Below are 15,329 nucleotides of genomic sequence, written 5' to 3' on the forward strand. Positions count from 1 at the left end.
GTAGCAGAAAAGCAAACAACTTCTCATTTTGACATTTTTTCAATCTGCTTTTGTATGAACCACACCCAGGTGAATTCTTCTTCTTTACTCCCCTCATCAGGAAGAAGTAGGCTAAAGGAACTTTTTACATTTTTAACAACAGACTCAGTCTTTGAACATTATTTAAATCTCAAGCTTTTCTGAGTCAGAGAGAGACAGAGCAGAAACACGTATCAATTCCCCGCCTTTCCTGATGTGTCGACGTCTGAGGTTACTGTGATAGATGGCTAAGGAAGGTGCTGTTGCCGGTTTGCGTTCAGGCAGCGGCGCCTCAGACGTCCCTGTAGTGGCAGTGACCTTGGCTTTGACAGCGCTCTTTGATCTCCCGCTGCAGCAGCGTTGGCAGGAAGGCAGGCTTCCTCAAAGCTCTTTAACTCAGCAAAGAGAGATTAGGCCTCCTCTTCAGGGAGGCAGAGCAAAGCAACGCTCTGTCTCTCTACCCTGACTTTATTCTTTCACTTTCAAAATATGTGAAACACTTGCACAGAACACAAATACATATAATCCCCAGGAAGGGCAAACAGAGTGACGGGTGTTGCTGAATGTTGCACAGGACGGGATCAAAGATTCTGTATGTAAACGAATTATAATTATAGAATCTTACTTATTTACTTATTTTTGTTTGAGCGCAGGTCGTCCTCCACCCGACTCCTAACAGCCCCAAACAGTCCGAACTCCATAAGATGACTGTGACCAAGGCGTGCCCTGACCAAGATCTGAAGATCAAACTGGCCATACGTATGGACAAACCACAGAACATGAAACACTGCGGGTAAGAGAGACACCACTCAGCAAGCCATGTTGTGACGTTCCTGAATGCCTTTTTTTATTTTCTACGTCTTTCTTATAGAACTCCAGTCCTCTCAGCTCCTTGGCCTCATTTCTAGTCACGTACCATGGAAAAATACTGTGAAGTGCAGTACTCCCCCTGGTGGATGCCAGTGTGTAGTTTAGATTTGTCTTTTTTAGTACCATGCACAAAGTCCCCAGATATTTTAAGAAACATTACTCATATTCTCTGTTTAGATTATGTTTATTTGTGAAAAGAGTAAAGCTATTGCAATTCTAGTGAACTATTTCTGCAAAGATTGCATGCACCAGTCATTGTTTGTGTTCATTATTTTGGCATGTTGATGGAGTTTGTTTGTCCTCATGTGTTTAAAATGTTTTGACAGGTATCTGTGGGCTTTTGGGAAGAATGTTTGGAAGCGCTGGAAGAAGCGTTTCTTTGTCCTTGTTCAGGTAGGTCACAGTAAAATGAACCAAAACAGAGAAACAGCAAATAAGCCTCAAAATTAGGTTGTTTCTCCTAATTTTCTTCAAGCATTGATTTTTTTGCAGGATAAAAAAAATAATTTACTGTATGCTTTGGTTATGTCTTAATTACACAGCTATAGAGGAAGAAAAGGTTTAAGTGGTTATAAGTTACTAAAAGTTAATTCCTGAGGAAAAAAACAGGATTTGGCCATTGATGTTTTTTTACTACAGCTTTTTGACATGGAAAATGAAGAAGTTTTTGGTCTGCATGAATAAATACCCTCCAAACAAAAGAACAAAAGTCCAACAATCACTGAATGGAAGGAAAAGTTAAGGAAATTTGTAATATGGAACAACTTTCACTTGCTCTGAGATTAGCTTCAGAAAAAGGTGAAAATACTGGGTCATGTTGTATATTGTAACCTGAAATCATGTCTTTGTTCTTGAGAAGTCTGCTTTAGAATAGTGTTGTTTATTTTCATGAGGAGACTTGTGGACTTAAGGGACCTCTTAAAAGGAGACTCTAAAGGAATACAGATTTTTATTCCTTCATACTGGAATCATATCACAGCAAAAATCTTACATGCTGGCTGTTATGATGACCCCGTCTGCCTACTTTCGTACATGTTTGTTATTAAAGCAAACTATAAAAATAAAGGAAAAAACATTGAATCTCCAAAACATTTCCTTTTCTAAATTTTATTTGGAATCACACAAAGTAAACATTAATACAGTGACTGGTAAAATAACTTCCAACATGATCCCTCTTTTACATTTTTGAATTATTTTCAATCATATCCTAATATGAAGTACAAGAAACAATGAAAATGAAAAAAAAAAAGAAAAATACCTAAAGAAGACGAAAAAAGTCACATTTTAAAACATTAGAACATGTCCCTCTAATTCTATAATATGGGGAAAATATTTTCACACAGGTGTCCATAGAACAAATATATGCTTAAAATGCATTTAGGGAGGATGTAGATTTTTTATTTTCCCATAAATCCCATAAATATATATATATATATATATATATATATATATATATATATATATATATTTAAGCCGCAATGAAAACGTGACTCGTCCAATTACATGTATTTCATAAATAACATTGTACCAGTCCTCTAAAGTTGGAGCTGCTGGCTGCCTTCTGGGCAGCAATACTCAACATGCAAACAAGTACTTTCCTATTTGTAGATTAAGGTTAGTCCAGCATTTCATTTCAGCATTTCATTTTTTCACGTCTTTCCAAAAAATGATCTTGATATCTCATCTTTACGCTCATCTGTTACACTATTGTTAACACTTCCTTTATATGCACAAAGTAAACCAAATGTTTTAAAAGCACAGCACAATGTTTTATTTCTATCTGTCTCTGCAGGTAGAGCTTAAAAATGAACTTTCATGTTAGTTATTAATTGCTTTGCTAAAATACAAAATTCAATAAAAAGAAACAAAAAAGTGAACTATCAGTATTGGCAGGTATGAACATTTCTACTAATATTCATATATATTGGCCATACAAACCAACATAGATATTATGAAAGTTAGGAGTATTCATTTTGATTTGAAAGTATGACCTCCATTTAAAAGGCTCAAATTATATTTTGTGCTCTACAGAGTTCAATTTCTGTTAGCAGGTTGTTTATGTGTTGTTTGTATTTTCAAAAGGCAAAATAAGCTTATTTTTTTACAGTTATAAATACATTTTGCATAATGCACATGCAAGAAAAACAATAATTTTCAGATTTTCATTTCTGATTGCCTCTATTTGAAATAATTAATGTATCTTTTATGGTTGAATCATACACTATTCATGTCAGTTTCCCCCTCTAAAAAGAAAAATTGATGATCATTAATATATATGATTATAATGGCAAAGAAGACTAGAGTAAAACCTAGTATTTGGCTGTCTGCAACTATCTGGGATGCCTGTTTGAAAGGCCTGACTGGCACAGTGATTTTGTCATTATTGTTATTTTTTGTGAGCCAAATTATTGTGGCAACTTAAATGTATAGCTACACGCTGTCCCCTCTTAATAAAGCTCCTCTCTGTGTACATATGAAACACAACAGAGACATGTGTCATACTTCACTGATAGAGACAGACAGTGTCACTGGAGATTAAATGTTTTTGTCAGATATAAGTCTTTAATGGTAGTAATTTTATACTAACGTTAAAACACTAACTGTTAACAGTTTATTCTAAAATGAAACAAAATACTGCAGCAGGTTTCAGCTTGAGTGCACACACAAAGTGCTGACACGCTGGTCCTCTGTGGTCAGAGAGTAGCTTTAAGAGGAGAAAGTTCAGGTATTCATCCTCCAGTATTCTGAAACTTTTCCCCTCAACAGATAGAAGCCTGAAGTCTACCCTACCAACATGTTAGCGTACGTTTCAGTGTAGGTGTGTGCGTGAGCATCGCGTTTGTGTCATTGTTATGCAGCATGAAAGCAGACAAGGATGAGAGGAGAGCAGTCGACGCCGCCAGTCAAAGAGGAAGGGACGATAGGAGAAAGAGTGACAGGGGGACAGGAGATTATGGTGGAAAAATTGAAAACCAAAGGTTGTGCAGGAGTCTCAAATCACGAGTTCAAATCAAGCACAAAAACAGCAGTCCAGGTTGGAGTAAACTGCAACGGTCTTACAGCAACATCAAAGCTAACAGCTAACAGTGGACAATATGGGACAAGGCCACCGCCACGATCGTAAAGCCATGCCATAACAGACCGGGAATAGAGCAAGAACATTTTTTTCTGTCACCGAAAGCTTTCAGTGTTGCTCTCTGTGCTTGTTTGAATGAGACACGATGTCTGTTTCAGACAAAAGCACCGCTGTGACTCACTCCCAGCTATTGACTAGCAGGCCTGCTAGAGTCATTAGCTGGGACACAACAACTCATTAGCTGTATACAACAAATAATCTTTTCCCTGTAGCTATCACATAAACATGTCACAGTGGGGTGGCAGAAGAGCGACAACATTGTTTTCTGTCGCAGAAAGATTTCCATGTTGCTCTCAGCACTAACTGTGATGAAGAAATGTGTTGGTCTGAGGCCGAGCTAATGTTGTTTTTAATAAAGAAGTGTCCACTTTTGACAAAGTGCTGCTGTGACAGCCGTTGTCCACAAGCATTAACACAAGAAGTTACATTTTCCCCCTCAACTATCACATGGTCATGCCAAAGCAGGTCAACAGAAGTGAATCATCTTTTCCAACATGAAAAGTTTATAGGGTTTTTTTAAAATTCTTTTCATAAATATATGTGGCCCAGTTCTGGTGAAACAGAGGCCATGCTAAAGCTATATCGGAGGTATTTGGAGTAGTGGAGGCAGCCATTAGAGGGCTTTCAGCACAAGTAACCTCGCCCATAATGCAACTCTCGCCCATAATGCAACTATGGCTCTAGTTAACACAGTGGAGGCAGCCATTACCGCCAGCATTCAGTACAAGCAAACACAACTCTGTTATGGTAGGGCCTTGCAAGTAGGGTCACTCAGTTAGTCAGTCAGTCAGTCAGTATACAGACAAAGCTATATGAAGGGCAGACCTCAGCGGTCAGCCAAAAATAGGTATCTTGCACCCCTACTTTTTAACTGTTTACCAGAGCTGTGAGAAAAATAACAACTTTCATGACCACACTATTCTATATTTTTTGTCCTTGTTTAGGATATTTTTTGACATACCTGATCCCCTTAGTTTACTCTGACTCTCTCTGACTCCAAACCACCTCTGAAATCAGTAAAGAAATACTGAAGTGATTGCTTCATTTTTGCATTGCAGGTGAGTCAGTATACATTTGCCATGTGCAGCTACAGAGAGAAGAAATCAGAACCACAGGAGCTTCTCCAGCTGGACGGGTATACAGTCGACTACAGTGACCCACAGCCAGGTGAGACTGCTACATGGTATCACTAGAGGTGCAGATGGGCTATAAACCACTTCATCTTTGTTCTTTAATGTTCTCTTGTCACAGGCTTGGATGGTGGCAGGGCTTTCTTCAACGCAGTGAAGGAAGGTGACACTGTGATCTTTGCCAGCGACGACGAGCAGGACCGCATCCTGTGGGTCCAGGCCATGTATCGTGCCACTGGCCAGTCCCACAAGCCCGTACCACCCACTCAGGTCCAGAAACTTAACTCCAAAGGGGGTGCCTCAGCTCAGATGGACGCGCCCATTTCTCAGTTCTGTAAGTAGCCCAAAAAACACCGTAGTCACTTAAGCAGAAAGCAGTTTTTTTTCCATTCACAAAAGCAGTGAAAGCTCTAACCCATAAATGTCTCACGCCATGCGCTCCACACTGCAGTCACAAAACGTGCTGGTAGAACTAACACACAGGCACGCACACACATGCCTTGATCTCTCACAGATCCCTCCAGCATCTAATGGACTTCCACTCATTGTCACCACTCCCACAGTGTTCAAAGGTGCAACTCCATGCTATCCCATCAGTCTGTTCACGAGGAACAATCAACTCGATAAAAGCCTTTAATGACAAAGCAGCAGGATATGGTGTGAAAACTTTCTATTGAAACTAAATAGGTCACCGCACATAAGATTTGAACATTCAAGCCTGCTGGGGTTGAATTCAGACCGAGTGTGCTGCTCTTCATTTGAACAGTTTTAATCAAGCCATAGCTTTAGACAGCGGCTGTGAAGACAGCAAGGATCTGAGACTGTTTCTCAGATGGTTCCCTTGTCTCTGAATGACGGCAAAGCCAGACGTGTCAAAAGTTTTAACCAATCTGTCACTGTACTTGCACTTCTAAGCAGCCCACAGGTCAGGTAGCAAAGTTGAAGGTAAGACTGTCTACACTAGTGTGGCATCTGTACCAACTTCTTCTGTTGTAACCGTCTTTTGTGTCCCCCTTATTAGAGAAGGGAAAAACCTATTTTTAACTGTAAATTCTGCCAGCATCATAGTTTCTTCACACAGTTTTTATATATTTAAGTTTAACTTGTGCTCCCATGCAGTTTATTGCAAAGTCAACAGAAATGGATTGCCCATAACAACACTAATGTAGGCCTTTCTAACCCTACTAAACCTAATAAAAAGTCACATGCTTTTTATATCTTTACAAATACACAATAATAGATCCTGCTATTCAGAAAAAGAAACATTTTTTGTGTGCATCTTTTGACTCCATAGTTAATTGATATTTGATATACTATACTTCTGAGCAAGAGCTTTATTTTTTCCTTGTATAAAATACTGACAAAGGTAGATTGGCTTTATTTCTAAAACAAATAACGGACACCCATGTTTACAGTAGCAAGTAATGTAGTTTAAGTATATTAAATTCAAAAGCCCCGAGTTTATAGGTTTCTTTCACTCTCTGTTAATCATATCATTGGAGTTAAACTAAAACGACATGAATTGGATCAGTTATTCAGAATCCTATCACATAAATTCTATGTTGTTTCTCCATTTGGTTTCTTTGTCCAGTATGTGATCGTTCTTGTGGTTAGTTGACTCCTCTGATGCCAGCTGTTGCCATTCAAAGCCTCCTCACAGTGGCACAGACCTCCTCCCCTCCTCCCTGAAACATTGTGGCACACCACGCGTACATGTTTCACCCCCTGGTGGTCTTGAATGGCACTGGGACCATAACATACACAACCCTCCTGACTCTGCTGCAGTGGACTAATAGGGAAAAAGAGGCCTATGAAGGTTCTGAGCAGTCTGCCCATTTTTTTAAATGTCATTCTCTTCTTTAATCGAGTTTTATGGAAGATAATTATTCAGTGCACCTTGAATGAATAGACTGTGCTAATAGATGTCTTGTATCTAAGGGTACCATACTGATTCAGATCTCTATTGCTTATAGGGGTTCACCTGTGATTTATTCCTGCACTTTGTCTATGTTGATCCGACTTAAAATGGGGGTCAGCGTTGATAAGGGAAATATCCTTAGTTTTAATTCTCAGTATGCAACATAACCCTGAAGACATCCTCATATGATCTTAAGCATTATTAGATCACTAATCACGTACATATCCTTTTTCAGGGACAGGTGATGAATTAAAAAAACACTGCGATTCTGTAATAAGAAAACCGTAATGAAAATCAAAATTCAAGCTTATTTTTCGTTAAGGTTATATTGTTTTTTGAGGTAATCACTAAGGATGCTCCTGGACAACTAATTTCAAAGTAAATGCAAACTTAAATTCAGACTTGTAGGCTAGTTTAGATTTAGGAAAACACTCAGCAAACAGTCAAAATGAAGCAAAATTTATTAAACACAACTTTAAACAGCTCTGTAGTGCCTCCTGTCCTCCTTTAAAGTTAACATCCACATCAGTTTGGTTCTGCATTGCTCCTGTCAATATACCTGTGTAATCTAATAAAGCCAGAATGCAACTTTAAAGATCAAAATATTTACAAATCTATCCACTGTGCTGGTTTACCTCCACACAGCAGAGCATTATGACATTGTAACAGTGGTCACTGACTGGCACAAAACCCCAGCTATTTATGGGCGGTGATGTTTCACCTTACACTGTGCCCCAACTATACGCAATGCAAGGTAGCATCAGAGGCAAAATCAGCTTGCAAACATTGATTCATATTGTAGCATCCTGACAGCAATTAGCTGAAAAGCCTACATATAGTAGGTTACAGTGTAGAATTTAAGACCACAAAATACTCAGCTGCATAATATATAGCTTGATCAATATTGCTTTTCCCTCATACATAATCAATCAGTCTTTGTTTGTATAGCACCAGTTCATAAATTTATCAAAAGACACTTTACAAAAGGGCATGTATTGACTGTACTCTCTGTTGTAGCCTATTTTAATGAAGACCAGTGTTAATCTAATGCCAGTCTGCATCATACATTGATCTGAATGAAACTGCTCTGAAATGCTCAGTATTTTCCCCCAAATCTACCAAAAATATGTGGTACAAGAATAACAGATTCGTTTTGTTTTTTTTTCCCACATGTATTTGTCTATCCCAGAAATAGCAAAGCTGAAAGACAACATGTCTCATGGGGCGGATATGCACAAAAAGACAAAAATTGACCCAAACTGGGAGAGACGATCAGATCAATCGTTTTTATGGATGCTGATCTGAACAACTGTTGGCATAAACCACCCCTCTCGATCGGAATGAAATTTCTTTCAAAATGAGGCAGATGGGAGAATTGTATTTCAAACGAAGTGTTTATATGAAGCATTTTCATTTAAATTAGTTTTTTATTCAGACTACAAGGGGTCCCTGTAAACATAGCTATTGAGATGGGTATGGAACAAGCAAAGAGGTAGATGACAAGGTATCAGGAGTGTCAGATATTCCTTGATTTTCTTTCACTTCACTCTTTCAACAGAGCTTCTTAGCACCTTTTTTATCATGGAGATAGTGGTGAATTAGTAATATAGTGTTAGAAGTGTTGCTCTCTGACTTGTTCCAACACTGTGGCAAAACTAGTCGCCTCAAAGCTGCCAGTGCAAAGTGCCACAACGTCCACTTTTCCATGTACATGATAAAAAGGCCAGATGTCGTTGTGTTTTTTACAAGGGGAAAACTGAAATTCACAGGGAAAAGAATGAAATATGTAATAGATGCAGTGTTGACAGAGAGTGTGCAATGCTGCAGGATGTTATGCTATGTCTGACGCTTGTGCAGTTAAGATGTGATGTTAGACACAACATTTGCCAAGCATTGCAAGCATCAATTCATAAAATACTTAAATAAGTTTGGTCAACCTGTAATTCCAGTACTGTTTAGTTTTCAAAAAACACACTTCCCTTAATCTTAGTTCTGTAAAAGCTTTACAGCGAGACACAAAACACTTTTGACTTAAGTTGGACCTGCACCTCTAGAGAAATCAAAATATCTTTCAGTTTAACTGTAAAAACCCAAACTGCCAAAATAAGTCCTAAAAGCTATCAAAGATAATCTCAGCCCTCCCTCTAAAGACATTTTATCCAAGATTAAAACTGAAAGATGACCAACCTTGACTAGTCGACTGGTTGTTGTCTTTAATATGTACAGTCCTCTATGAAGCATGTTTAAATTTACTGTTTAAATTATGATTCACCACTGCTAATTTATTCCAACTTTTCCAGGACCTTCATAGTGTCTTTCCATTGAAAATAAAATCACACAGACACCTTTTACAAATAAACTTTGCCTCATTGGATGGGTGTCTGTGTTTGCCAACGTCCCCTCCTAAAGTAAGCCTTCTGCTTGATCTCCAGTTGCCCTGAGTGACAGTACTTAACGTGTACCTCTTGACTCCTTAAGTACTTGTCCAAAATTTAGAATAAATAACTGCAGTGGAGTGATGAGGATCGTTTACTCTCTCTTCCTGTCTCTCTTACTCTCCCTTCCTCTGTCGCTCTCTCTTTTTTCTCTCTTTTATATGCCTCGACATCTGTTGTCAAGTTCACATATCCTCACATGTACTCACACACCACCGCCCACGAACTCTCATGTTGGTATAGGTTGTTGTTTTTCAGTTGTGTTTTCTTCTTCATGCTTTTGCCTGTACCCTTCTTGAGTAATGCAGCTGCTAGGTCAGGGTCTCTCGTGATTGCTCTCCTCCAGCCTTGTTGCTAGTCTTTATGTTATTCTGGTTTGTCCCTTCTTACCCTGCTGTCTTCTAGCTGGACTCAAGGGTAAGTGCTTCCCTGTAGCCGGCACAGCTCAGATAATCCCCGCTGATTATCTGACAAATGCAACGTTCTTTCTCTCTTCTTTCCCCCTCTTCTCCTTTTTCACGTCTCGCCTCATGTCTTAGATATTTAGTTGATAACTTTTTTTTGTTTTCGACAACCTCAACTAGAGGATCAAAGTATAAGCATCCATCCGTTCCAGCATAGGATGCATGTATTTTATTATTAGAACTTATTATTTGACTCAGCAGTGGTTAAAGTTATATATTACAGTTGTTACTGCATAATTGCCTTCTCTCTTTTTCACATTGGTGACTGGATCCCTCAGAATAAAGCAAAATATTTCTTTAAAAAAGCAAACACAATTCTTGAAGAAAAGATGTGTAATTATCTCAGTTTCAAGAGCTGAATACAAACAAAGTGTTCATTAAAAGAAGTGTCATGATATGGAGAAATAAAGGATATCATCAACCTTGTGGATGTGTAGGTAATACATTAAATTATGTCTTCAAAATCTATTTAATGCATGAGCCAAAATTCTCAATATGCTTCTTCATGCTTTACTTCAGAGGGCCCAAATGTTTTGAGTTCTTTTCCTTTGAATTTTTCTAATGAGAGTTGGCAAATATGTATGCGGAGTATTCTGAATGCCAAAGAAAAGGAGTAGCTAATGCCGCCCCTTCTTACAGTACAATACTCCGGACCCCCCATACCCTCCCCTTCCTTCTGCAGTAGATGGGCCTGTAGATAGAGGCTAGACCGGTGTAACACCTCCAGCAAGGAGAAATCTCATTTTTAATTTCTTTTGACTGCCCTTTGTTTTGCCTGAATAGGAGAACACCTGTGTCATGTGTCCTTACTATGTAAAAAAAAAAAAAAAAAAAAAAAAAAAGAGTTTTCATTCATTCCCCCCTCCCTCATCTCCCAGAGAATGATACAGTTTTGCCTCTGTCGGCTTCATGCTATCTACCCATGTACTTGCACCAAATTGTATTGCTACCCTATTAGAGTTCTCCAGTAGTGGTATGCCTGTTAGTGTGCTCTGTAGAGATCATGAATACACTGCAACATATTCAAGTATTGTCAACTTGCAAATGCGTATAGAAAAAAAAAAAGGAATGGCAAAAAAAAGATAAAAATGCAAATTTGAAAATGGGTCTGCAGATGTGCATGACATTTAAAAGCTCAATGAAAAGTCACACTGTTCTCCGGCATGTGATAATTTACATATGTATGCAAAAGTTCCTCCTTACTGTAAGAATTTGGTCTTTTGATTTATGGTTGAAGTCTTAATAAGGTATGGTTATTTAACGGTAGTATTGAGTGTATCCACCATTTCTTCATTGAATCCAGACAAAGGAGATGTAGCCCACTCACTCTGTGTCATAGCCAAACGACCTCAGGCACCTTCTCTTCACTCTTTGGATGTTTTTCACTCTGTTTAACACTGGTCCACAACATCACTTCCTTTGGTCCTAAGTGGATCTTCCTCTTGTGGTCATCACTTTGTTTCCTCCACCTGTCTTATTGTCCCATAAAAAAAGCCTCACCCGCCAGTTTCTCTTCCATCCTGCCACTGTCCTCTCATACAGCACTTGGTGTCATTTACTGTCTTGTTTCAATGTTTCCAGACCCTACGTGTTAACCGTCCTACTCTTTTACATTATGGCTTACTTTACCTGTCTTGTCCCTCTTCTTTGAGCAATCTCTGTCGTCCACCTTTTACTTGTTGTCTCACAGATTTTCCTCCTCAGATTGGACTTATTAAAAGCTAATATCCTGAAGTTTATTCCTCTGTAGGTTCCTTTTTTATCTTAGAAAATCTCAATGAGTGCTTAGCCCCCGCTATTACACCCACACCCCTTCCCACTCTCTGACCTGGAGGTTGACAGATGTCACTCGTGCTCTATTTGGTGCCCCGGCCTTTCTCAGCCAAGCTCAGGCCTCCACATCCCACTTCCCACCCAACAAGTCATCATCACTCATGTTAGTGTCTCATGGACATGACACCTGTCACTCACATCGAGGACATGACTGCATCTCTTTATCTATTTGGAATCATCCCCGTTCCCATCATTTGGTTGCTTGTAGCTGTAATATTATTTCCAGCACATAGAACGCTGGTCTGTTTAGTTAATAAATGTTCTTTATTGTCATCAAGAGAATTAATGACCAGATTATTCCACCAATGTTTTCATCATGCATATTTACTGGGTTTCATTATAGTTTCATTACCCTTTGTTTTAAGCCAATTGATGCAATTAATTCTATTAACTTTCTCCATTTACTTCACACAGCAAGTAAAGTTTTTTTTAATAAACTCTTGATAAAATGTAAGGTAAAGTTATAAAGTGAGACCAGCTATAAAGCCTGACAAATATGACTTTCTAGGCTAGGATAAAAATGTGTAGATGTTGAGTTTTTCAACTTTTTTCTTAAATTAGCACTTTTGACTTTATTACTGATTAATTATTCCTTTGCCATATTCTGTCTTTTTTATTAGCACACGTCCCAGTATTTATCTGGACCTGAGTGATAATAAACAGTCGAGAATGGCAGAATCTATTGAATACATTAAGAAGAAGCATCTAAACTGCACTTTTTGAGACATGTTGTGAATATTCAAAAATTGGTCCCCTCTGCAAAAACATCAGGGAATGTGACATATGACGATGCATGCATGCACATACAATAGAGTCTCATCCACCAATACATCAAATCTCTCTACGCTGTCTGACACAATGCAAGTTGACAATGTAAGCTGTAAGTGTTTATAATTTGCCTTTAGAAGTAGCAAAAAGAGATCCCTGGTGTTTCTGTGTTGTGACAAAGACTTGCTGTATGCTTTCGCCTCACTGATGTCTTCTCCTCTGAACCGTGTTCTTTCCCCTGTACCGTTGGCTGGATAGATGCTGACAGAGCTCAGAAACATGGCATGGATGAGTTTATCTCCGCTAACCCCTGTAGCTTTGACCACGCCTCGCTTTTTGAGATGGTGCAGCGGCTCACGTTGGACCACAGGCTCAACGACACCTTCTGCTGCTTGGTGAGAGACCCTCTGTCCCTTACAACTGCTGTCTGTAAATGAAGATTCTATTTTTTCTTTGTTTTTCTTTGTTTTTCTTGGCTTTCTTTTTACTCTGGTTATGTGGTGTACATAGTGCTACAGGAGCTGTCAATCATGGGATTTTTAACTTTATAGCTTTGAATAAAGAATTCAAACTTTTAAGAAGTAGGAACCTTTGGGCATATTTCATCTTGTTTGTTACTTACTATAATAAAATCTAAACAACTTAATTATTCCTTCTCAAGGCAACTGGTTCTTAATGTACTGTATTTACTGGGGCTGCAGTCCTCGACTGAAATCTCATTTCTGGCGCTGTTTGGTGTATGTCTTCCCCCACTTTCTCTCCCCATATTTCCTGTCTCACTTCAACTGTCCATTTCAATAGAGGCACAAAGCCTCACTTGCACCCACAAATGAAAGTCTGATGTTAATAGACTGATGAATAAATAAACAGAATGAATAAAACAATAAAAGGGTTAGCATTTTAACTTGAAAAAAGTACCTGTGTTTGTATCAGGACAAAAGTCAGTTAAGAATTCTTAAAGCTCAGTAGGACTTTGTAATCTGATTTTATAGGGAAAGAATGATTGGTAACAGCAGTAAAATGAGGTGAAAAATCACTTTAAAGACCAGAAGAAGCTGTAACACATTTAGCCTTAGCCTAGCTGGTTAAAAAAGAAGTTCACTCTCTTTGTTTCATGTCATTAATCCTAGAACAAATATCACCACACTATTGAGACTGTTACTGTCCTAACAGAGGCAGTAGAACCAGCAGATAAAGAAAAAAACAAGAAGACTTGATAAAAGACTGATAAAGATAACAGAGAACTAACTGAGGAGGAATATAGTCTCTATAAAAAGGGAATTCTCCACAGAGTAGGGGAGATCCAGATGTTTTTGCTTCACTTTTAGGTAACTAGCCATCTTTTTACACAGTCTGTGTTTACAGCACCATCATATATCACTCAACTCTAAAGTTAATTTCACAGACTAAAACTGTGACTAAAAATTATTTTTTAGTCCCCTAACTTTTTTCCATGAGGAAGACGAGACTTAAACTAGCTAAAAACAGATCTTTGGTGCTAAAAACCTATTTAGTTTTTGTCAAGGCGACTAAAATAAGACTAAATTGTAAGTACTGAACTGTCGAACATTCAAAAGCCATGATATTTTTCCACTCTGCATAAGAGGTATGCCAGTATTTTCTTCCATATATTTTAAAGTAATTTAAGTTTTAGAAGTGTATTAATATGATTTTTATTTTTACATTTTTATCAACTTTACAAGTTGGGTGATTAAATGAGATAAAGGAGATAAACATTGTGACTCAGATGTAAGGACTGTTTGTGGATTAAACTCAACTGAAATGTTTTTGAATTTCATTGACAAAAAACAGACTAAGACTATAAAGGTTAAACATGACTAAAATGTAACTAAAACTAAGGTAAATTTTAATCTAAAGACCAGGAATAAATTTAGACAGCTGCCAAAATTAACTCTGCTCAACTGGAAGCTGGTATACTGATAGAATTTCTATCTGTTTTTCTGTCTAACAGGGATGGTTCAGCCCAGGCCAGGTGTTTGTCTTAGATGAGTACTGTGCCAGGAATGGGGTTCGAGGCTGCCACAGACATCTGTGTTACCTGCGTGACCTACTGGAAAGAGCAGAAAGTGGGGCTATCACTGACCCCACCCTACTTCACTACAGCTTTGCGTTTTGTGCCTCCCATGTCCATGGGAACAGGTGTGCCCTAATCCCTTCTTTTAAAATCCTTCAATGTTGTGAGTGACATATCTGAACAGGATCCTTAAAAACATTTAGATTACAAGGCAATCTGAAAAACAGAGTAGATGGGCACATTAAATCTATAAACTCAGTTGATATAAAGTAGATGGGAGATGAGATAAATCAGCCTCGCTAAAGAATCTGTGGCTTTTTTGTCTTCATGTTATTTTGTTGTGTTTATGTTTTTTTTTTCATTTTTATTCCATGTTAAGTTAAATCTTTTCAGCATTTTGCCACACGTTATGTTGTTAATCAATTGCTTGTCTCCACATATTTTCTTTGTTTTCTACCATTTTCTTGTTTTTTTTTTCTCTCTCTGTCCTTTGTTGCCATAGTCTCTCACTGTCCATATTATTCATCCTCCCATGCGTCCGTTAAAGTCAGAGAGGGCAGCAATTACTGGGGGCCGCTGGGCTATGAAGCCCTAGAGTCCCCAAAGAGCTCCCAAAGCCCAGATCCTCGCACTGCCTCTAAAAGAGCACGCATGTTCAAGTTTAGAAAGAGAAAGGATTCCAAAATACCACTCGATAAAGTGCATCAAAGGTGAGATGTATC

The 15,329-nt window shown here is 38.4% G+C and overlaps 1 protein-coding gene across 15 annotated transcripts in view; it reads left to right on the top strand.

The window, feature by feature from the left end:
* The window catches only part of cadpsb (Ca2+-dependent activator protein for secretion b), a 103,488-nt gene that overhangs the window by 57,641 nt on the left and 30,518 nt on the right, over window positions 1–15,329 (top strand). For 8 of the 15 annotated variants that reach the window (XM_041780849.1, XM_041780906.1, XM_041780865.1 and 5 more), the window contains exons 8-15: window positions 672–811; window positions 1,215–1,281; window positions 5,083–5,191; window positions 5,276–5,488; window positions 9,913–9,924; window positions 12,831–12,967; window positions 14,545–14,732; window positions 15,159–15,317. In XM_041780849.1, coding sequence (XP_041636783.1) covers window positions 672–811; window positions 1,215–1,281; window positions 5,083–5,191; window positions 5,276–5,488; window positions 9,913–9,924; window positions 12,831–12,967; window positions 14,545–14,732; window positions 15,159–15,317 — 1,025 coding nt within the window. The remainder of the gene's footprint in view (window positions 1–671; window positions 812–1,214; window positions 1,282–5,082; window positions 5,192–5,275; window positions 5,489–9,912; window positions 9,925–12,830; window positions 12,968–14,544; window positions 14,733–15,158; window positions 15,318–15,329) is intronic. The other 7 variants (XM_041780913.1, XM_041780965.1, XM_041780923.1 and 4 more) reach the window with 3 other exon arrangements.

This window comes from Cheilinus undulatus, linkage group 3 (assembly GCF_018320785.1).
Source record: "Cheilinus undulatus linkage group 3, ASM1832078v1, whole genome shotgun sequence".
NCBI lineage: Eukaryota > Metazoa > Chordata > Actinopteri > Labriformes > Labridae > Cheilinus > Cheilinus undulatus.